Here is an 18,346-nt window from a genome sequence, read left to right on the forward strand (position 1 = left end):
ATAGCCATTAAATAAATAAATAAATTTAGCGTTGTTTGTGGATATATTTTAAGGTCATTTTAAATTTGTATTCTTATATTATTATGCTCTATTTGTTTAAGCCCTGAAATGTGGTTTAGTAACCTTCTAATAAATAAAATAACAAATCTGTCATGGAGGTACTAAACGCTTCTTTTTAAAATTAAAATGTCCCTGAAAGTGTTGACTACCTTCAATACCAATATATTAAAACTTTCAATTCAACTATAGCTGCAAAGTTTGTATAGACATGCGTATTTGCTTTTAGAATAGAAGATTTTCCAGAAAGCAGCGAGCTAGCACCATGAGAACAGCAGCTAGACAACCAGATTGTACAAGTCCTTTTGAGTTCAATATCACTTACTTTCTGGATTTCAGCCTTAATTTTATACTCCTTGTACAACTCCTCCCCACCATATTTTGTCATTGCCTCACCTTTCCTAAGGTTTCCTTTAAGTTTGTTTTCTTTTTTACAATTCATGCAGAGTTCTTTTCCTTTTCCACTGAATAACCACAGGCAGCCCACACACAACTGGCATTCTTTGTGTTGTGGTTACCAAATACACAGAGAAAGGCGCTCTACTCAGAACATGGTTACAGAGGAGGAAATTATCCAATTCTGTCAAAACCTTCTTGGCTCATCTCTCCCCTTCCCTAAGCAGAAATAGTATTATGGTGGTAATTATCTTTTGTACCTCCCTGTAATCTTCCTATGCAACAATGTTAGCAGATCATTAAAAGAAAGAGCACCCTTTCCCCTACTTTGGCTTATATTGATTGATGGCATTACCCTCAGAATTCCTAATCTGTAAAATGGTTAGGAATTTAATTATTTGCTTGTTGCCTGTGCAACAAGGACTCTGCGTAGCTTTCCTGGTACATTTTTAATTTCAATGTAACTTAAATGTGATTTATACTTTTATGGGGACCTGAGGTGTGGATAGCGCATAGAGTGCAGGAAGTATTTCTGATGGGCTCTGACCTGAAGCTGCCATTTTATAACAAACTCCATCCGAAGTCATCCCATTTTGAGAATAGTTGCAATTGGTGGATTCTGTCTCACCAAAACTGCCTCTTAGGTTCTTTCACACACACAAACACACACGTGCATACACATACATATCTCCCCACTTTACATTCTTAACAATTAGCTCCCATAAAGTGACATCCACTGGCCATACTGGGCCATTAAGAAACATTAACATTATTTTGTAAAATTCCAGGCTCTGCTTCAAGGCAAAACTATAGTGTCAGGACTATTTACAGTAATCAGACAGCAAACACACGACAATTTTTTTAAGACGTGCAGGGAGAGAGAAAGCTTCTTTGTTCAAAATCAAGTTAAAAACAAAAACATAAAGGTTTACCTGTACAAAAACAGGTTAGACTAATATTATGCCAGGAGCTCTCAACCAAACATAACCTGTTTTATCAGCACTAGTCCACAAAAGTTTATGCCATAATGCATTTCATAGTTTTCAAACCTCTGTTGTTTTTGTTGCAACAGACTAAAAATATCTCTGAAAACTATTTCTATCAGGACTCTGAATAATCTACATACTACTGAAGCCACTTAATTAGATATCCATGGAAGCAGTGTTATTTGATGCTTTTGAAATGACTGCATAGATTCTATAATAATAATTTGGATTAGATATATTCTCAGGTCATAACCAGTTGGGTACTCTGGGTAATCTACATAATGGTATAATTTTCTTTAAGCAATGTCCTAGCTCAATTTTAAATACTGATACAGGTACCAATTTGTTCGATCTGTCCAGGTAATGCATTAAATGACATGGCAGATACTCTTTGAGATGTCAGCATTGAGACACTTCGGCTGTAATTTTATGTCATTATATACACATATTATTATCAAGACAGAATTATTTTTTGGAAAACAGAAAAAAGTTATGTAAGTAAGGGAATGTCTGTAAGAATGAGGTACAATCACAATTAATTTACTCCCAGTCCACAGGTCCCAGGAATTTTTTTAATAAGATAAATACTGTACATTATCACTTACCTATGTGCAGGTATCTTGCGATTCCCAGCAATCAGGATAACATCACAGAGTTGCTGTTGCTTCAGGTAGCTTTCCATCTTCCTGAAGGTTTGTTCAGCATGATGTACAGCTTGATAGAACTCCTCAGAACTACTGGAATCCATATCACATTGAGGTGTCAGGGGAAGACTAGCTGCCGACAACCTGTAAACCCCAAATAGAAGAATAAATGAAAGGAAAATGAGCCATGATGAAGTGCCTCTGGAAGTAGTGACTTAATCTGAGGCTTTCAAAGTTGATAAGAAAAGGACTCAATGTGCCTTTTCCTGTTCTCACGACTTAGAATCACAATAGATGGAAAGTCACTTGAACAAGTAAATTATGTACAAAAATCAGTATGACAAAATATCTCTACATCTTTACATTATGCTTTATAAATCTAAAAGAGAGAAATCAAACATAGTTCACATTAGTTCCCACGTAGTAGTAGAATAAATAATAATAATAATAATAATAATAATTCATAAATTTATAAATTGCTACATAAAATAATCCATCTAGAGCCTCCCAGGCATTCTTTCATTTCTCCCAACCAGGCCCAACATCAGGGTTCCATATCATCAGGCATCTGCCAAGGTCCTATCAACAACCAGAGCCCCCAAAAACAACCTCTGTTCTAGCTTTGACAACAGGAACTGATCATGAATGAATCAGGCTTATTATGCATGGTTTGATTATGAACTGATGCCACTAGTTCTTCCTTTTTGGTCATTACAGGTCACTGGCCACCATTGGACTGTTGCCCATCACTACATGCCACTAAAACATGACAGCTGATGCCGAAAAGGTACCTCTGACTAGGCAAGGACGGATAGGCACTTTCCCCCTAATATGAGAATTCAATTGAAACATTTGGAGAAGTGAGGATTTCAAAGAATAACTGACATTGGTTTTGACATTGGTTTAAAAGTGCAAAATTACATAAATTAAAATGCAAACCAAATCTCTATCGTGTTATTCTCAGTTCTTTACATGTCCCCCCCTTCTCTAGTTCTCCTCCAAACTCTGATTTTTGGTTAATCTGCTCCTTTCTTTCCTGTCTTGTCTGTCTTTTACTTCTTGGTCATGTTGAGTTCACTCTCATCCTTCTGCCAGTTCCCAGATTCTCCCACATTTTCTTCATTTCCTCTCTGTCTACTGAGCCACTCTCCTCCTCCTCGACGGTTTTTTGAATGGCTTTCTCTTTTTCCATGTCCATGCCTGCTTTCTCCCTTCTTTCCTTCCTAAATGCTTCTTCCCTCTTCACCTCCAAGCACCATGTGTTGTACTGCCTGAAACTGGCATGTAAATGAATCTATGCTGAAAGGTAGCCATGCCTCTTCCTTCTCCAAGCATCCAGTGTGTTCTAGCTGACTTCTCGGATGGATCATGGATCCCCAACGCTCACTACCAACATTGTTTGTGGCTACAGCACTTGCAGCCAGTTTTAATTGGCACTAACAATGTTAGAGGGGCAAAACATCAACATATTCTGAACCAATTGTCTCCCATTCTTAATTGGAATGCACCGTTATTCAAAATAATGCAATTGCATATTTGACTGTGTGTATGTATTTTGCTTGCTTACATACATGGTTCTAGACACTGAAGTATTAACCTTATTTACAAGTGGGAAACACATTGGTGATTTTAGAAAAGTATATTTATTTTCCCTTATGAACAGCTGTACTCATTGCTAAATAAATTTTGACTTGGAGCTGAATAAACCATATGGCTGAGCTTGCTTGAAAAAGAGAAGGCAACAGGTTTTCCTGACAACTAGATGAATTCTGTTTGGAAAGTTATCCGAGGGAGATGTATTGTATGTAACTAGATTTGTGTCTGAACTTTCTGTCTTTTTATATACTTGGAAATCTGTGTGCTGGAACATTATGTTAGTTTAATAATAAGTTAAAAGATTAATAGCTCCATCTTAAAAAAAAAAACACCCATTAGGGATAGTGATGGTCCTTCTGAATTCAGTAAGGATTTTGTTTATCTGTTGCTATTGTTTTAGTTTTGGGACTAAGGGTGAGTTTAAAATGTGTTTAACAAATAAATAAACAAAACCGTCGAATACACTTCAATATGTTTAGGACTGTTCACACTTTTATAAGTGTAGAATGAACACCAGAAGGAGGGGGAACAGCTCCTCTGGAACAACCTCCATGCAAACAGAGTCTACCCATCTACAACTTCTATAAATGCAGAGAGTCTACAATATATCAGTTATAAATGCATTGGTTCTGTTCATAGGCTCAGATGAATGTGTAGAATGTTACTAGCAGCCAAAATCCTACTTACATTCAAGTACTTTCTACACAGGTGAATACATGAATAAGATTAATAATAATTAGAAAAACAAGGAATGCTGTCAGTCTATCTATTATGAGCCTTTTAAAAAACAACCAGCAGCAGCTTGAGTCTTCCTAGAAGCAGCCCTCCTAGAGAGATACAGAACCTACTGCTTTCTTCTCCTGGATTATCCAGTTTGTATCTTGATCACACACTGGGACAGGATGGATATCTTTACACCTGTGTTGACTCAGTACTGCAACTTTCTATTGGTTCTTGGAGCAACTTTCTATTGCCAATTAGACTATTCTAGCAATAAATTCTTCCATATCTCCCTATCATTCCATCAGTAGCAGAAGAACTTCATCAACTACTTGCATACATAACTGTATCCTTGTGAGCACAATGGTGGGATTCCTTCTGCATTTCTAGCCAATGCACATCAAAGAACTTACTTCTAAGCAAAGGGTATTAAAAGATGGAGCACTGAGACACTGCAAGTCCTAATTCAGTCTTCATATTTTGTGGGTATGTTGTTGATATCTTTTTTAAAGACCAGGTGTTACTGAGAATATGGTAAATAGACTAACTTGATTCATTTTTGGAATCCTGTTGGATATTATCTAGGACAAAATTATGTTTCATTTAGGCCAGGTTTTCACCACAAGGTCTGAGGGCCATTGGCAGCTCCCGATCATCTCAAGCATGCCTCTGTCCCTCTCTTCGAAGTAGGGCCTCTCTAGCTTTAGTAGTGGGCCAGCTGAGCTATCAGAGATAGCTATTAATCTTTTAACTTATTATTAAACTAACATAATGTTCCAGCACACAGATTTCCAAGTATATAAAAAGACAGAAAGTTCAGACACAAATCTAGTTACATACAATACATCTCCCTCGGATAACTTTCCAAACAGAATTCATCTAGTTGTCAGGAAAACCTGTTGCCTTCTCTTTTTCAAGCAAGCTCAGCCATATGGTTTATTCAGCTCCAAGTCAAAATTTATTTAGCAATCTACACGTCGTACTGAAGGCGCTTGCGTGCGCCTCCAGTGCGCCCCCAAAACGATTGTGTAGATCCTGCCCAGAAGAGACGGAGGAAGAGGTGGAGGAGGAGGCGGCTGGGGAATCCCGCCGCGTCCTTGCCGCCGCCGCCTACCTCCCCGCTGGCCTCCTGCTGCCGGCGAAAGAGCCACCCGGGTCGGAGAGCTTGGTGGAAGAAGGCGGGGTGGTGGCTTCTTCCGCCAAGCTCTCCGACCCGGGTGGCTCTTTCGCCGGCAGCAGGAGGCCGGCAGGGAGGTGGCTGGCGTCAAGGACGCGGCGGGATTCCCCAGCCGCCTCCTCCTCCACCTCTTCCTCCGTCTCTTCTGGGCAGGATCTACACAATCGTTTTGGGGGCGCACTGGAGGCGCACGCAAGCGCCTTCAGTACGACGTGTAGATCCCCTCCTGGTGATTTATTAATAAGGACTTTCTTGGGGGCGGAGCCAGCCTACAAATGGAGTAGTAGGGCAAATTGTTCCTGTCGGGAGGTAGGTTTTAATAATCATCTGAAGCAATTGGGCTGGGAATGGCGAAGAAGTGATGTGAACTGTGGTGCTGTAGACGGAGAGGCAAAGAATAAATCATTTCGCTACGCGTAATGGACAATTAGGCTGAAAGAAAGGGGGAAGAAAGGGAGAAGAAATTCCTCTTAAGAACTGTTTGCTTAAGAACTTCTGACGAAACACTTTTTTTGCAAAGGGAAACTTGTCTGAAGAAAGCTAGCATCAGAAGATTGATGGATTACCCCCACCTAACTAATTACTGTTAAATTACGGCAATAATCCCCCGTCGGACACGGCATTGTTTTGGTTAAGTGAAGTTAAGACCAGCCCGTAAATAAAGTGATTTATGCCACCCAAGAAGGATTTATCGGTGAAGCCGAAGTGGCAAAGATTACACGCTTCAAACAACACAGTTTCTCGTCTTCATAAATTAGCGGAACAACAAGATAACAAACAAGAGCAGAAAAAAGAAACGAAAGATCCTAAAATGGCCGCTAAAGTTGGCTGGGAGCCAGATATACAGACAGTTTCTATGGAGCAGATGACGGCCCTTTTAAAAGGAGTCAAGGATGCGATTTTCACCAAAACTGAAGAGGAAGTCGGGAAAACAAACAAATGTGTGGATGATCTGGCGGCAGAGATGGCTAAGAGAGATAAGCAAATGAGCTCTTTTAAGTCAGAAGTAGATCAGATGGGAAAGCAAGTTAAGCAAGTTAAGAAGATCCAGGAGGAGCAGGAGGTGAAATTTAATGAACATGAGAAAAGGCTGATATCTTTGGAAGATAACTCCAGAAGATCAACACTGCGTTTTCGCAATTTGGTTGAAAAAAAAGGGGAGGACCTCAGAAAGTCCCTCCCAAGCTGGCTTAAAGAATTAATCCCTGGAATTAAGGGAAGAAGAAGTGGAGCGCGTCCATAGGGTTGTAGGCTACAGAGGAGGCTCAACTCCTAGAGATGTCTTGTTGAAATTTTCAAATTATTACAAAAAAGAGCAGTTGATGAGGGAGCTGAGAGCGTTGGGAGAGTTGAAGTTCCAAGGAGTTCCAGTGCAGGTTTTTAATGATTTGTGTCAACAAACTTTGGAATGGATTCTTAACTTCAGTAACTTTGGCACTATTAATGGTTTAAATTTTTTATAAAGCTCTGGTCCTAGCCCATCAGCCCCAGGTGATTTCCCTTTCAACTGGTCTATAACCTCTTCTATTTCACTTTGCAATATATTTTTATCCATTATTTCCTTATGCTCTTGTTCTAATCCCTTCTTCAAAAATTTATCCACATACGTTTCCATCCTCATCTTTTGGGTATCTTTTTCCTTATATAACTCTTCAAAAAATTACTGAAAATTTTTTAGGGTTAATTTTTTAGGGTTAATGACAAAAGGGTTAATGAGTCAATTATGTAATATATTAACTGAGAAAGGAGTGTCGGATAGTGTAGGAAAATTGGTTTGGGAGACAGATTTAAAGATGACAGCAGAGTTGGGAAGGACTATGGAAACAGAGAGTGTTGAGAAATATGTCAGTAAGAATAAAGGAGAATTATTATAAAATTTTATGGAGGTGGTATCTAACTCTGGTTAGATTAAACAAGATTAATAATCAGCATTCAGCAGATTGTTGGAGGGGTTGTGGTGTAAAAGTAACGTATTTACATATGTGGCGGGATTCTAAATATGTGCAAAAGTTGTGGAAGATGGTGTTCACCGAGATTGAGCAGATTGTTGGAATGAAAATAGAGGACACACCAAGGATTGCATTACTCTCACTGCAAGAAGATCTTAAATGTACTAAAGAAACTAAGGAACTGATAATGAATTTGCTGATGGCTGCAAGGTTAATTGTAGCTAGGAACTGGAAGACACAAGGAGATTATTGTATTGAAGAATGGTATAAAGAAGTGTGGGATATTGCTATTAATGATAAATTGACATGTAATATTAAAATGAAAAGAGGTATAGTAAAAAAGAACGATTTTGAGGGAATTTGGAAAAAGTTCTTAGTATTTGTGTTTTCTAAGGGAAGCGGGAAACCACCAACAGAAGAAACTATGAGTTTCTGGAAACAGGAATGAGATCCCGAGGTGGGGGGTGCACTTTTATGTTCAGCATGAATATGTTTAATAGACTACGTTTGAATATATGATACAAATGCTATTTTATGTTTATGTATTATGTTTCTTAATTTTTGTTAACTGTTGTAAAAGTTAATAAAAAGAATTTTTTTAAAAATAAAAAAAATAAGGACTTTCTTGGATGATATGGAGGGTATGTAGCAGAGAGCTCCAAAAAGGCTTCCAGCTGAGTCCAGTGCTGTTTGACTAGGGGTGGGGAGTGTGTTGTTTTCTATCTGATACTTTACAGAAACCGGTACTTTATAGAAACCATTTTACTGATCAACCAGCAAAGCATTCAGAGACTGTTCTGCATGGAGCTCTGCCCTTCTCTGTAGCTGGCCACGCCTTGTGTTCTAACTAGTCCAAACCAGTTCCTTGTTAACATTACTAAATGCATAACCAATCTTAAAGAGACAGTGCACTATTCTCACAAGGTGGCGGGAGAAGACCCAATCATCCACCCGTGGCCTGCAAAAAGACTCCAAGTGGCAGTACCAGGAGCCCAAGTACCCCTTATTTGAAAAAATAGTGAAGATTTCCAGTAAGGCAGTAGTAGGACTAGTAATTTATATTCTGAAATTATGCTGGTTGTTAGATGCTTTTCTTAGTTAATTTATTCTTATTTAAAAAAAATTAGTAGGGGAAATTGATATGTTCACTGTACTTGAAACTGAAAAGAGGCTCCTTGAACTATTTCTTGTAATGTTGCCTGGTGAACAGCTAAGTAGTTGAAGCCAACAGCACTTTTAATACTTAATAAAACATTGTGCAATACTCTGGTTTCCAGGCTGTCTTCTCTGGCTATAAAGAATGCTTCTGGAAGTGACAGCAGCAAACTGGATACCCTCCAGGCTGAGACCCCTGTGAGGGTCAATGACAGCATGAATTAGGACTCCATGTGAAGCACCCAGCCTTTGCTGTCAATGACAAAATTCCTGCTGACTCTGATAGAATCAATATATCATCCTAAATGCAAGCTCCATTTTGTGGATGTAGCTGTGAACGGTGGTATACTTTGCAGCTTTATCCACATTGTGGCACTAAATGAGTCATGATAATCAAAGCAACCATGTCATACCTGTTTTCCTGGAGTATATCTTTGGAGATCAAGGACAAATGGATTGACCTTTTCCTCTCCAAGTAAGACTTTAGCTACATTCACAAGAGCCTTACACACTGTAATTACTTGGGAGTTCATTTTGTTTGCATTTTAATGTATTTTTAACAAGACATTTACTGGAAGTACTCTGTGTATGCTGATGGGAACTGTGCATTCTAAATAGTTCAAATTTCTATTACCAAATGCATTCAGCTTTCTCGACAGTATTACTTTGTCAAAACACCCAAATGAAATTCCATCTTTCAGAATACAAATCCTGCCACACAAAATGGAGAGGAGGATTATGTATGTCACTTTGGGTTCCTTAGAGGAAGAAAAGCAGGATATAAATGCAATACGTAAATAGTAGAAATATTTAACCCAACTTTGATTATGCACACTGAAAAGACAAAATGACTTGCAAGTATGATGATCTACTTAACCATTGTTCCAAAAAATAGTTTGCTTAAGATGTGATACAAAATCAGGACAATAATACCCAGCCATATTATAGTGTTGCAGTAATGATTACTGAGGAACTATGTGCAAAATGCTTAGAACACATAAGAAAAATGCATTATTGGTAGTATTATCATCATCCTCAATTTAAGCTACAGCAGCATCACAGATATTCAAACTGCCACAGTTGTGGTAGGTATTGACCATCTGTGCTGGCAATTGAGTGAGTGGAGTCCGTAAATAAAGAGACGACACACAGAAAATGGATTTAAATAAGGGCCTCGTTTATTTAGAATTCTGCAAGAGGTGGAGGCCTCTTGGCCATCCATCTGGCCAAGGGATCGGGCGAGTCATTCGTAACCAGAGAGGTGTGGCCTGTATTCCACCACCCCTCTGGCTTCCCCATAATGGGGTTGGTAGGCCTTCCAGTGTCGCTCCCCCCATGTTACAAAACTCCGGGTGAGTGAGAAAGGTTGGCCTCAGAGGTAAGCCCTATCTCACCAGCTGTTGCCACAAGGCTCCCAGCTGTGAGCCTCCGGCATTACCCCTCATCACTAACGGTGCCAAAGAATGCTCACCATTCCTATGCTCGCCCACAATGCCCACAAATAACCGCCAAATCAAAATTGTGAACAGTAACGCCAGATTAACCTAATTATTACTCCCCCTTTGTCTCACAGTGTGAAGTAGGCGAAAAAACTCATGCCAACTTAGGATATGAGAAAAAAATTCCTACTTGGCCCCCAAAGAGGCAACCAGCAAACCCACACTACCTACAAGGGAGGGAGACTCACGCCGAAGAGAGCACTGGGAGGAGCAAAGCGCTTTATATCGTTGCGCTGCCCCCCCTTCAAGTGGCTCCACTGGGGCGAGCCAATGGCTTGCCCCCACCCGCAACGGCCCCCGCACGCCCATGCGCCAGGGCATGCGGATAGGCAAATATACCAACACAGACTATCAATGCCTAGCATGATCCAGATTCCATTCAATGCACATATTATATGGTCTTCTCCATTCATTTCAATGGCTGTTAAACAGGGCAATAGAGAGATCCTGAGTCAAAAACCAGTAAATGTATTATTATTATTATTATTATTATTATTATTATTATTATTATTATTATTCACTAACACGTTCTAAGCACTGCACATATATTGAAAGAAAAGACAGTCCTTGATTGCAGGCTCTTAGGTCGTTTCTACACCTGCCTTTTTTCCGGGGATCATCCCAGGATCATCCCTGTATGTCCAAAAGACAGACAGGCGATCCCAGGAGCAAGAGGAGATGATCCCTCCATTTTTCTGGGATAATTGTTAGGTGTAGAAAGGGTCCAATCTATATCTAAAAAAATAAATGGGTAGGGAAGAGAAGAGAGAGAGAGAGAAGTGCTGGAGCAGCAGCTCATTCTCTGGCCAATAGATGGGGGCAGAATGGTCTTCCCTTGCCATAAAGTTGATGTATGAGAATTTCATTTCAGTTTCTTAAAAGCACCAGAACATGCTCTGTTTGCAACCCCAAATGCAAATATGAATGGGACCGCATTTCTTCGATAAAACTTGTATAATCTGAAGCTTGCAATTGCATTTGAACCATGTATTCACTAGGGGGGAAAATACATAGATTAAAATGCACATTAAAATGCATGTTTTCTTGCTTTAGTCAAGGGCGGAAAGTACGCATCTAGGTGTGCACTTTAAAAAAAAGTGCACTAGCACACACATTTTCCATTTAGAAAAAAATAGGGGGGGGATTCCTTCTTGGAAGGGAATGAGGCAAAATCAGAGAACGGCTACAAGTTTCAGCCTTGTGGATTCCCCATTACTTGGCAGGGGTTATAAACTCCCAATGGCCCTTTGTCTCCTTGCTGATAGCTCCATAGTCCCAGGGCATTTGGCAGGTGGAAGTTTTCTTTCAAGCAGGGGAAGTTTTCTAATTCTGTTACTGAACTCCATTTCTTAACTGAATGCACACAGTACAGGCAATATGGGGGGGGGGGGGAAATGAAGATAATAGTGCAGAAAAACCTGTGGCCCATTCCCACACTGAAATAATGTACAAGAAATAATGTACTGGAAGTTTCCTTGCACAAAGTAGCTTCTTCTGTTTACTTCCCCTCCCAGTATTTTCCTATCTCAAAAATTGGATTTTCTATAGAAAAAGACAGGAGAAGGAGTGTGCAGGACTTTTCAAACAACACAATATATGCATCAGCCAAGTAAATATAAGGTAAAGCAATTCCTCTCTTTTTTTTTAATAGCACACATTTCTTATGAGCAGGTAATTAGATCTGATTATATAATCCTCTAGCTAGTCTTTTAATCCACTCTATTATGTTCATGAAGTTTTCTTTATTGATTTCTCTTTGTTTTAACTAAAGGGAATAACAAACAGAAAAGGATATAAGGACATTATGCAAACAAACATTCACTACCACCCTGAGATTTCTTCAATTTTTTTTCTTCTAAGTAGACTTGAAAGGAAAGTATGGACCATTTTGACTTCAGGAGGAAGTCAAAATGGGAAGGAGGGAAAACTTAGGGCTCATCTACACCAAGCAGGATATTCCAATATGAAAGCAGTATATAAAAGTCAGGAGCCACACTACTGCTTTATAGTAGTACTGAAGTGTACTAAGAACTGTTGGGGCCCATGACACATCTACACCAAGCAGGATATAACTCTATGAAAGCAATATATAAGCGGCATATGGTATGTGTCAATGGGCCCCAACAGTTGTCAGTACACTTCAATACCACTATAAAGCAGTAGTGTGGCTCCTGCCTTTTATATACCACTTTCCTACCACTTTAATATTGGAATATCCTGCTTGTTGTAGATGAGCCCTTAGTCACCTAACACTTTATCTTCTGAAACTAGTAATCAGGCTATTGGTCTGTGTAGCCCAGCATTGTCTACAGGATTAGCATTGGGATCTCTAAGATCTCACATAGAGGTCTGTCCCAGCCCTACTGCTTGACATGTGACAGTAATTTATGATTTTTTTTAATTTCTTGATAGTATCTAGCACTTGTCATTCAAGCTTTTCATGTAACCTCAAGAATTGACAACTGAAATGCACTCTACTAAATGGAGTCCCTGGAAAAGTGTTTGAAAGCTGCCGTCAATGCAAAAGATGGAAGAGTTATAATGCAATCCTATACACACCTACTACTGAAATATATTACCCAGAAATAAGTCCAATGGGGCTTAGTCCCATGTAAGTGAGTAAAGAGCCACATCCAGCACTAACCTCTTGGTTTTTTGTTATTAAAAAAGAGGGGGTACTTCTTTTAACAACTTTAAACAAACTTTGAGACACTCACACAAACATGTCAAAAACTATGAAACAATATGATCTTTGTAAAACGCCTAGAGAGCTTCGGCTATGGGGCAGTATATAAATAATAACAAATAATAATAATAATCTGAAAAATTATTAAGCATCTATAAATTTAAAATAATAATTCAAGACACTCAAGATTCAGCAGTGGAGCACCTGCTTTGCTTGTACATTCTTCCAGGCTCAATCCCTGACATCTGCAGTTAAAAGGATATTAGGCATCAGACTGAGAAATAATCTTTTCCTGGGACCTTGGAGAGCCACTGCCAGTCAGAGCAGGCAGTACTGGGCTAGATAGATCAATGGCCAGATTTGGTACAAGGCAACCTCTTCTGTTCTTGCAACTAACTTTTTTTTCTTTTCCAACAAAGATAAAAACTGAAACTACTAATATATAATTTACAATGAATTTACTATGAGTTATAGGGCTGCCAGGGTCTCATATACTGTTTGCATACTTGGCAAATTAAATACATAAATAAATCCCAAGTTAGTAGCACAATATAGTAAAATAACACCCTTTGGGTTGAACCATATATAGTTAAAATATTGCTGAGGCCCCAGCATGGAAGGAGATGTCCTAACGAAAAGTATATTTTGAGGCAGGACTGGGAATTGGGATGCCGACAGTGTTTTCTACCACTTTCCAAAGGCAACAAGGTTGCATCAGCAAAAATAAACCAAGCGAGCAAAATGATGAACTTGGTGTTAATACCAATCATATCTGTTGCGCATGAATATTTTTCAATGGACTCAGACTTTCCAGCACATGGTTCTTAATTATAATTTTGTTCTTTTAAAGCTACTTTAATAGCACAAAAGATCGTTCTGACATTAAAGATGTGGGAGCATTCATACACTCTCCACTATTCTTTACAACAAAACATAGCGCAAGGCAAAGATTTGTCCTCAAAGCCATCAGTGTATTTGCAGCAATACATATTATAGGCTAATTACTTTTTAAAAAATTCACATATGCGGGCCAACTACTACGTAACTGCGCCATTAGCATTTCATAGTAACGCTCAAGTTTACCCTGCTTGCTGTTTTTAAAAATAGAAAGTTCATGACATAGTAGCAATGTAAAACACACATGGTGGCATTTTTATTTACCTAATTTGATACATTTGTTTATTCTATTTATCTCACTTTTATTTGCCCCAAAAAATATTCCCAACACATCTAACAACAGAAAAATCCAAAATTAAAAGGTGACACAATAAATAAAAAAGCACCTAAAAGTCAAATAAGGGCATATAAAAATAGCAGCCAGTTAAGTTATCATTAAGTGCAGTTTGAAACACAGAGCAGAGTAAACAAATTAGCTGCATAGGCCAAATAATGGTTTTAAACAGTTTTGTCTACAATGAGAAAGCCATCAACAAGGGTGCTTAATGACCCTCCCTTGGTAGGGGGTTCCAAAGTCTGGATGCAGCCACTGAAAAAGCCTCAGGTTCCACATGCGGAAAAGTGTCCATAACAAGTCCAAACAAAAGCATTGAGCAACTATTCCATTTCTCTTCCTTAACAAATATTTTTCTAGTAAAAGCCTTGTCCAGAAGTATCATGGGTCAGTATCACTGGACACTGATCTCAGTTATGATGATGTGAATACCATATAAAGGTGAAGTAGAAACAGAGGACATATCCTTTTCTGAAAATGAGGTGGTGGGGATTTCCCAGCTTGTACACAGGTCCGATAAAGAGACATAGCAGAACAACAACAAAAAACTCCTAAGGTTTGGAATTATTGGGTAAAGATTAGGTTCAGTTACGATGGATATAAAACATATATATATATATATATATATATATATATATATATATATGTGTGTGTGTGTGTGTGTGTGTGTGTGTATATATGTGTGTGTATATATGTTCAATATTGTTTACAATATTTATCTCATTAGACATCATAAAAACCATGTGAGGGAAGTCATTCTTCCCATTTTACAGAAAGAAGCTCGAGTTGAGAGATAATTGCTTGCAAAGCTACCCAATTACAAAATGCCTGAAGCAGGATGTAAAACATTATTTCTCATAGAGCTTTAGTAATTTTCTATGATCTTTTTCAGCCAAGGTTGCTATCCAGAATCAGTATTTTTTGTTTTTTTAAAGAGCTCTCAACACAATCTCTAAACAGTATGAATGTCTACAGATTCTACAGATCACCCTGTTTTTTTTAGAGTCATCGTGGTACAAAGAGGCTTTAGGTCTACTGATTTGAAAATCCCCTACCCTTAGCCCAAATAACTATAATGAATTGCCCTGGGAATATGTTTCAGGAGTGATATAAAAAAAGCCCCCACACCCCTGCTGGCATTCTACCTTCATAACTGATTTTTAATTATTATTATTATTGTTGTTGTTGTTGTTGTTACTGCTGTTACAGGGTTTGTTTACTAGAACTCTGTTACTGGGAGAAGGTAGGGAGTTTATTTACAGCTTAGTGTTTGTTCGTTGGTTTTAATTTAAAGTTACTTAATCTGAGTATTTATTTATTTATTTATTTTTATTACATTTCTATACCACCCAATAGCCGAAGCTCTCTGGGCGGTTCACAAAAGTTAAAAACATTCAAAGTATAAAACAACAGTATAAAACCATAATATAAATACAATATAAAAGCTCAACCAGATAAAAATAGCAGCAATGCAAAATTACGAATTTAAAACACCAAATTAAAATTTATTTATAGACTGTTAAAATGCTGGGAGAATAAAAAGGTCTTCACGTGTCTTCTAAAAGCATATAACGTAGGTGCCAAGTGAACCTCCTTAGGGAGCTCATTCCACAGCCGGGGTGCCACAGCAGAGAAGGCCCTCCTCCTGGTAGCCACCTGCCTCACTTCCTTTGGCAGGGGCTCACGGAAAAGGACCCCTGAGGATGACCTTAGGGTCCGGGCAGGTACATATGGGAGGAGGCGTTCCTTCAGATAGCCTGGCCCCAAGCCATTTAGGGCTTTAAATGTTAATACCAGCACTTTGAATCGGGCCCAGACCTGGACTGGCAGCCAATGAAGCTGGAAAAGGACTGGCATGATGTGGTCTCGTCGGACAGTCCCTGTTAGTAACTGTGCTGCCCTGTTTTCTACCAGTTGAAGTTTCCGGACCGTTTTCAAAGGCAGCCCCACGTATAACGCATTGCAGTAATCCAAACGAGAGATTATCAGAGCATGGATAACTGTAGCTAGGCTATCTCTGTCCAGGTAAGGGCGCAGTTGGCATATCAACCTAAGCTGATAAAAGGTGCTCTTTGCCACTGAGTTCACCTGTGCCTCAAGTGACAGTTCTGGATTCAAGAGCACCCCGAAACTACGGACCCGATCCTTTAGGGGGAGTGCAACCCCGTCCAGGACAGGGCAAACATCACCTCGCCGGACAGATGAACCACCCGCTAACAGTACCTCCATCTTGTCTGGATTGAGTTTCAGTTTATTAGCCCTCATCCAGTCCATTACCGTGCCCATGCACTGGTTCAGAACAGCCACTGCCTCACCTGGGTTTGATGAAAAGGAAAGGTAGAGCTGGGTATCATCCGCATATTGATGACACCTCAGTCCACATCTCTGGATAACCTCCCCCAGCGGCTTCATGTATATGTTAAACAGCATAGGGGATAAGATAGAGCCCTGTGGAACCCCATGGCTTAGGAGCCACGGCACAGAGCAATAATCCCCCAGCACCACCTTCTGGTATCAACCATCCAAGTAGGAGCAGAACCACTGCAACGCAGTACCTCCAACTCCCAGCTCAGACAACCTATCCAGAAGGATACCATGGTCAATGGTATCGAAAGCCGCTGAGAGGTCCAGGAGAACCAACAGGGTCGCACTCCCCCTGTCTCTCTCCCGACAGAGGTCATCCCACAGGGCGACCAAGGCAGTTTCCGTTCCAAAACCAGGCCTGAAACCCAATTGAAATGGATCTAGATAATCCGTTTCATTCAAGTGTGCCTGGAGTTGTCCTGCAACCACCCGCTCAAGCACTTTGCCCAGGAAGGGGATATTAGCCACCGGCCTGTAGTTGTTAACATCCTCTGGGAAGGGAAGAGTTTACCGCCCTGGCTTCCTTGCCCTGCTGAGCCTAAAATGAAGCTAGCAAAGAGTGGCCGTTATTTCCGTATGACTATGGGGTTTTCTTTAAACCAAAGATGAAAACCAAGGGATAAGTTGATTGCGTAAGCTTACTTAAACTTGCTATACTTAATAGGTTGCTCTCTAGGGTCTAAAACATGAGCCTAAACTGAACTAGCAAGGAGTGAGTCTTTTTATTCTATTTTTTTTCTGTGTAAATGTTGTTGTTCTTTAGCTAAGCGATAAGCTTAATTCTTACATTTGGTTTATATAGAGTGCTCTTTAAAGCCCCAAACCTGAAATATTAACCATTTTAAGGCTTTCTTCTCTGTGCTTAGGAAATCTTCAAAACATTTCTATGCTGCAGATGGATTCAGCGGGTGAATTAAATTTTTATTCCAGATTTAAAGTTTCATAAGGTTTAAGGTTATAAAATTTTAACTTCGAGGTTGAGATTCTGAAGTGTTCAGTTTAAAAGAGAGCAACTATATATCTTCCACAATGAAAAATGCATGCTAACCAACAAATTTGGTTTGTGGATGCCTTCTCATTCTTTTCTGTCAAACTACTTTTCATAAATGCATGAAAGCCAAAACAAACAAAAAGATATAATCTAGGAGTTAATATCTTTATAAACATGTCAAAAAAAAATGACAGCAGAAAATGAAACATGGCTATGTTTAAAGATTTCCAATAGAAATAGCCCTTAAAGGTTGTTAAGGTAGGATTATCAATAATCAGTGTTTGCATAAGCAGGGATTTCCTGCTTATATTTCTTCAATCTTGGGCTAGCTCATGGAATGGAGATTCACAAAGGAGTGTCAATTGCCTTGGAACAGTTGTATACACCCTTCTGCTAAGACTTACAGTGCTTTCACACATTATTATGTGTTCTTGGCCTCCCTACCCTGCCCATGGTGATCATCTGGGGATAAGGAATATAGCCAAGAAAGGAATTTAAGGAAGCAGTAGCAAAGGTTTTGTAAAACGCCTAGTTTCGGTTCAAAAGCATATTGTGAGACAACAAATGTTACCATTTACCACCTGTACCATTCAAGATGAATATACTGGGCATCGTCAGGAAGCAGTCTCCTCTTCAGGTTGGCACAGTTAATCTAAATTTTGCAAGTCTCTTCTGCACCCAGTTTCTCTGCTCAATTACATTTGTCTTTTGCAAAAATAAAATTTAACCCAAGATTGAACAGGTCATTTGATACCATTTGTGAATCACTAGCTATGCTAATTTTGGAGTGCCTTGAATTTTCAGAAAGGTAGAAGGAACAGGATGTATAAGTGCCACACACTTCCTGTAACCCACAATTCTCCATCACTTCCTAAATTGACAGCTAACATATAAG

General features: G+C 39.3%; 1 protein-coding gene across 3 annotated transcripts in view; it reads right to left on the reverse strand.

The window, feature by feature from the left end:
* The window catches only part of KLHL1 (kelch like family member 1), a 187,620-nt gene that overhangs the window by 153,583 nt on the left and 15,691 nt on the right, over window positions 1-18,346 (reverse strand). For 2 of the 3 annotated variants that reach the window (XM_063125994.1, XM_063125993.1), the window contains exon 2: window positions 2,045-2,227. The exons of the other annotated variant lie outside the window; for it this stretch is intronic. In XM_063125994.1, the coding sequence (XP_062982064.1) occupies window positions 2,045-2,227 (183 nt within the window). The remainder of the gene's footprint in view (window positions 1-2,044; window positions 2,228-18,346) is intronic. 3 annotated transcript variants of the gene reach the window in all.

The sequence above is a fragment of the Elgaria multicarinata genome, chromosome 5 (assembly GCF_023053635.1).
Source record: "Elgaria multicarinata webbii isolate HBS135686 ecotype San Diego chromosome 5, rElgMul1.1.pri, whole genome shotgun sequence".
In the NCBI taxonomy this organism is placed as follows: Eukaryota; Metazoa; Chordata; class Lepidosauria; order Squamata; family Anguidae; genus Elgaria; species Elgaria multicarinata.